Source organism: Sesamum indicum, linkage group LG4 (genome assembly GCF_000512975.1).
Source record: "Sesamum indicum cultivar Zhongzhi No. 13 linkage group LG4, S_indicum_v1.0, whole genome shotgun sequence".
Classification (NCBI taxonomy): domain Eukaryota; kingdom Viridiplantae; phylum Streptophyta; class Magnoliopsida; order Lamiales; family Pedaliaceae; genus Sesamum; species Sesamum indicum.
Genome location: NC_026148.1, coordinates 3,480,931 through 3,487,740, shown reverse-complemented (window position 1 = coordinate 3,487,740; position 6,810 = coordinate 3,480,931). Strand labels below are relative to the sequence as shown.

Sequence of the window (6,810 nt, the reverse complement as noted above, 5' to 3'; positions counted from 1 at the left end):
GACTTGCACGGTGAAGTGATGGCGTGCGCGTACGAGGACGTGCAAGTCATGTGGTCGATCTTGGACAAGTCCAAGCACAGTACCTGCAACCTCAACTAGTTCTTGATTACTACTGTAATTTTTTTCAATTTGTAAATACTTGGTCCGATATCCAGAATCTTGTCTGTGTGTGTGGCTGGATGAATATTTGAAGCCCAAAGACAAGCTGGTCGATCAGTTTTAGTAGGGCATTGGTCGAACAGTAGATCTGTCGACATCGATAGGAAAGAGAATACATATCAGCCATGATGTGATCTGATGATCATCCTAATTAATCCCCAGTGCATGGCTGATTGATTCTTTCACAAATTAGTGGGTTTTTTTTGTTGGTTTTTGGAGTTGAATCCCTATGATCAAATGAGAATCATGGTGAGATTGTTTTGTGATTGGATTGATTAATGGTGTGTGATGAAAGATAAAGGACTCACTGTTCTTGTTTTGTTTGCCAAAAGGGCATGTTTGAAAGCCAGGATATATCAATAAATATTGAGGCTTAGTTCTTGTGAGATCATTGTGTTCTCATTCACACATACCAGGAAGCCTAATTCAAATCGAGTTTGGTCGAATCTGAATTAATTATATGATAAGTGTAATACATTTACAGTATAATTGGTATATAATTAAAGAAAAGTGATCAATCACATAATAACTATATGTATCATACTTACTTTATACTTGATTTGATTCCATCAATCTTTAACTTGAGAAAGAATTTTACTGCAGGTATATGATTCCTTACATTATTGAATGTTTAATGTTGTTTGGATAAGGCAAAAGTCTGTGAGTGTTGCTGTGTCCGTCCCATGTTCATTTATTCCTATAATGATGATGATTTTAGTGATATATTTCATCAACTCATGTAAGAGACCTTGAAAAATGATGGGTGCATATGAGTGAAGTTTAATGCATAACTTTTCAGACCCTTGTCAGAATCATAAACTAATTTACTGTTTTTTAAAATGATTAAATGAAAATCATATATATGAGTTTTTTTATTAATTGCATTCCACACGAATTCCGTCGTCCACGACCATTTATACGAGTTTAAAGCTATATATGATGCGTGTACAAGACATGACAGTACAAACACGATATAATAGAATATGACACAACTCGAAGCAGTTGTATGGGGTGTTTGCAATAGCTGCTTTTGTAATACGAATAAACTGTAAGTTAAAGAAAAATTCTTACCCGAATCAAGTTTGTCCGAACTAAATCAATCACAAAGCAAGTGTATCACACTTGTTATGTGATTGGTCACTTTTCCCAAACCGTATACCAATCACAGGATAAGTGTATTGTAGGGTTATCAAACTGTATGTCAAATTAGTCGAAAAAAGACTAGAATTATCTAAATTTTGATATTGTAGGATTAAATTGTAGAAATAAATTCGTGTAGGATCAAAATTATTAATTTCCTAAGTTATATGACTAAAATAAAAAATTTCCATCTTAATCTATTACCAAAATATGTGCTCAATCTCAAATGAAACATTACTTACACCATAACAATTTACAATCATGCATTAATGTTAAATTCTCATGCTTAAAGTAAATGTGAATACTATAAATATTCATGCCTACCATATAATATAAATCTAATTAAACCTCAAAATCAAATTTAATTAATTTCAAATAAAAGCATGAATTAAAAACTTAGATATATTTGATATATAATTAAATTTTTTCATCAACAAAATATTTTATGATTAACGTCGTTATCGCAAAAACTAAGATAAGTCGAGAGATCAAATAATGTTCTCATTAATTATCACATTTATGAACAAATATTTTCTTACCATGCACCCTTTCCTATTTATATCTCTAAAAACATATATATATTATTTAATTGAGCGTATCAAATTATGAACGTAATTCTTTTTGAAAATTAAAATACAGTGGAAATAGAGTACACGACAGGTATAATTCACTCGTTCATTAACGGCCTTTAGAAATTAAATTCAAATTAATTATTGATGTACCTTTTTTACCCTTATGGTTGGTGAAATTTACAGGGAATTTATCTTTTTATATAAAGCAGAAATGTCTTCTTTGGATGGAAATAAAAAGGGCAAAGATGGGAATAAGAAGAAAAGGGAGAGGCAAAAGCAAAGCAACATAAATTTCCTGGTTTGCAGCAGATTCAAATCCAAGCAAAATAAGAATAAGAGCCCCAGGCCTATCACCAACATAGCCTTCTGCTCTTTTGTTGAGGAGGCCTCCTCTGATGAACACTCTCCTTCAAATAAAGGTCATTTTTTTCTTTTTAAACCTATAAATTCTTTTTAAATTTGGATCGTGTTGATGTCGTGTCAGACACGTTCTTCGAATTCAATTCTATTTCTTAATACATTTTTAGGAATAATTACATTTATATTCCTTCATTTACGATTCATTTATACAAACCGCTCCTATCTTTTATGCGATTACAGAAACCATCACCGACAGTATTATATTAATGATGTTGGCGTTTCGAGGTGGTGTCTGCAATTATTCAAAAAGTCGAGGGCGGTCTGTATAAATGATATTAACCTTTTTTTATGGATGTATGTGTAATTTTTTAAAATTCAGGAGTGGTTCATGTAAATATCTCATAGGTCAGGGGGCGTCAATATAATTATCCTTGTATTCTGAGAAAAAATTAAATTTTCTCTTATTATATATTTTAAAGATTCTTTTTATTAATTTTAACTCCAAAATAAAAATTTTATGTGTATTTATAATATTTATTAAGAGAGACATTTCGGGTAATTAACCTTGGTTTTTAAATAATAAATCAAGAAAAGAAAAATAATAACCAGAATTTTCGTGAACTAAAATACCTTCAAATATACTTATTCTTCTGCGAGATCACTGCTTCGTTGCAAAATCAAATAAATTTAATAGAAAAGAATTAAATTATATATATACATCGAGTCTGCGTTTATTGCTAGTACATGCATGTGTGTGTATGCACGTAAAATATAGGTACTTATATAATACAATAATGAAACCAAAATCACATCATATTTTAAAATTTTACAAAATTATTATATTAAAGTTTCATATTTATATCATATTTCTTATTATTCGATTCGTATATATATGCTTCACTACTTATTGCATCATTCATCAATGCAGATGTGAAGGATAAGGACGAGGACGAAGAAGGAAAGGACGACAGTAAGTTAGAGTTTGAAAATACTACAGTCCAGAATTAAACTTTTGCTTAAAAAAATCAGCTAATTTTTAACATCAATAATGTATCAATCTTATACCATACCTTATAATCTTATTTTATTTTTTAATGTTATTTTGCTATTATAGTTTAACAAAATTACAAATAACTCATTGATATTAACGATTGTTTAACAAATTTCACCTCGTGACAATTTATTATAAGGGAATATTTCTTACACGATCGTTAAATTCAGATAGTATTTATAAATTTTCGAATAACAATAATTAATAGGAGAGCCCGTTGTAATTTACTAAAAAAAAAATACGGTAAACTTATAAATTCAATCACATTGAGATATGGGGAAATAGTTCTTTTTAAATCAGTTAAAAAAATAATGTGAAATAATGTGATATGGGGAAATACAATATGACATTGATGAAATCAATTAATTGTTAATAATTATGACACTTTTATTATTTAATATTTATCACATTGGGAATTTTCTTGATTATGTGAAATAAACAATATTTACATAATTATTTGATTTTGGTTTTGGGCCTCTTCTACTTGTTAGCCATGTTTGAGCTTTAGGCCCATTTAAATTAAACCATGTACATTGGGTTTCAAGCCCAGTCCAATTGGGGATATCATCAATGGTCATACCAAATTGTGAAGTGACCCTTTAAAACAATTAGAAAATGACATATAAAAATAATTATAACAATTAAATTATAATTAATTTGAAATTTAAAAAAAAAATTGGAAAATGAACTTGTAAATTCATTAAATTTGAATCCATGGCCTCCTAATCTTAAGAATTTAGCTTCCTCAGTAAATTAGACCTCTAGTGGAATTAATTAATGGTAGAATTACGCTGGTCTTTCATGAGATTTGGTGTAATTATATGTAAATTTTTTGTGATTTGTTAAATTATATTTAGATCCCTAACTTTTATTTTTATTTAACAGATAAATTTCTTGTTTAGTCAAAATTCATCGAATTTGCTAATATTAGTAAAAAGAAAAAAGAATAAAATGATTTTACAATTTCTTTTTCTAACCAAACTACTCTTATAAAGGTTAAGATATATATACTTCCTCCCGTGTATTAGTGTGGAGATGTATAAAGTACTTTCAAATTTTTTGATAATATCAGTAGAACCGGTGCATTTTGACTAATAAAGGGATCCATTGATTAGATGAAAATAAATATCAGAAGTATATTAGATATAATTTTTCAACTAAAGAGTGTCCACGTATAATTCTATCAAACTTCAGTGGCGGACAGTGAAATCATCCCATTAATTATTGACAACCAACCATGCATGAATTTGTATCATATCAATATCGACCCAGGAAGAAGTTTGGAGAAACAGCTCTGATCCTCCTTGGAATTAAGTTTGATAATGTTATTTCAAACAAACAGACAAATAAATAAAAGAGAAAAGTCATAAAGCACTATAAGAAAAATTATTATTGATTATAATTTTATTGGTTACGGATTAAATTATGATAAATAATTACTATTAATTATGATTAAATAAAAATCAACGCAAAATACTTAGATTATATATCCATCATAAAAATTATATTTGTTGTGTCTATGAGTCATAGCAAATGCTTTTGTCATGACTTTTAACCATGAATTAGTCATACTCGCAAAAACTCCGATCATCAATCGTTGCGTAGCGTAGTGAATGAATATTATTTATTCTTGATCATAACGATTAATCATAATTAAATATTGAACTTCTTCCATAGGTACAAAATATTGCGGGATTTTTTAATAATTTATAAAATTTAATTCACAATCTGATCAAGAACAAAATAACACGAGAAAAATCTGAAAATAATTTATAAGTTTCAATCACAATCAGAAAAGAAGATAGTGACATTCAAGAAATTGTATATGCTATCAATTTTATAGTTGACACGGATGCATCCATTGAATCAACAAACACGCTTTTATTAATAAATTTTGTTTCTAACTACAATCGTCATTTAATTTTTACGTGTCTCTATATATATATATTATTACCTGATCATAATTATCTAAAAATTATTATAATATTATATATAACATATCATTTTCAAACCAACATGTGAAATAATGATGATGGAGCACTATATGCTTTTGATGGGACTATATTTTTTAATATTGCTTTCTTCATTTAAATACTAATCATTTTTTTATGAATATCGAGCGTGAAAATATTAAATTATATGAATTATATAATGATGGTAATGTGATTTATATCGTATTGATATAACAAATTTCGTATTAATATTTGATGATTTTTTACTCAATATATATATATATATATATATATATATATATATACAAACAAGTGCATGGAGGATACATACGTATCTATATGGATGTGTGTGGATTTATATTTAATATTTTTGGATTCAATTCACATATAAAAAGGGATTCTTTAATATTTTTGATACGTGCACGAAGAACACACACATACCCATATGGATGTGTGTGGATTTATATTTGATGTTTTTCGACTCAATTCATATATAAAAGAAGATTCTTTTAATTTTTTCAGGACGCGCGGGGAGAACACACACATATCCATGTGGATGTGTGTGTGGATTTAATGTAGTAGTGATCTTAGTAGTTGTTTGGTTGGAGAGGATAAGAATGGGAAACTCTTATCTCTTACAAGTTCCATTTGGAGGTTTTGCAAGAAAAGAGAGACAAGTAGTAATCCATTGCCAAACACCACACACTTGCACCAAAGGATTAGAATAGAATATCTCCAAAGCTAGGAATTGAAATTGGCATATATCTTTATTTTGAAATTTTTTGGGCCCCAAAAATTAAAATAAATAAACAAATAAAAATATTATTCCTCCATCAAGTTTTGTATGTAGGAGATGGTCCTATTTGGACTAGGGTAGGAAAATATTGAAGTATTGCCTAGTTTTTACATTATATAATATGGTCTAAAATAAAAATATTTCAAAATATTGGGATTCAATTTTAATAGTGTCAAAACAAATAAGAGTTTTCTTGGGTTCTTGGAGAGTTCTAGCTTGTAATAAATGGCTAGAAAATACCAAAAGATTGGTGGGCCACACTTGTTCTAGTAATCATCACAATAGATTTATGATTTGGTGCAATTCAAATCTTGGGCTTGGGTTTTAAAGTCTCTTTGACACTGGTGAATTTGACATTCCATGACTATAAAATTATAAAAAAAAATTTCAATTTTATTAATGCGTGGGTGCTGTTCTATTTTAATAATAGTTATTTATTAAATATTAATTATTTGATATTGATGTTATAGTTGTTTGTGATTGAGTTTCACGATATGATTATAATCGATTCACTCTTACAATTCAATGCTTGAACCGTTTTTTTCAAGTTTTATTTTACTCTGATCTGAATTAAAACCTCCTAAAGTTTATCTTTCTTGATTAAACATAAAATATAAATGATAATATTTTTGGATATATTGAAGCATATTGGCATCTTGGAGTTTTTAACTTGCATGAATTATGAACATGCAAACTTCCCATGAGAATTAATTAACTTTTAAGCTAAAAATTAATATACTAATATATATATATATATATATATATATTAAAGAGAGAGAA

The 6,810-nt window shown here is 28.1% G+C and overlaps 1 protein-coding gene across 1 annotated transcript in view; it reads left to right on the top strand.

The window, feature by feature from the left end:
• LOC105160060 overlaps positions 1-545 on the top strand; it is a gene marked incomplete in the record, with an annotated part of 1,151 nt that extends 606 nt beyond the window's left edge. Inside the window, 1 exon segment of the mRNA XM_020693119.1 lies at positions 1-545. Coding sequence (XP_020548778.1) covers positions 1-99 — 99 coding nt within the window.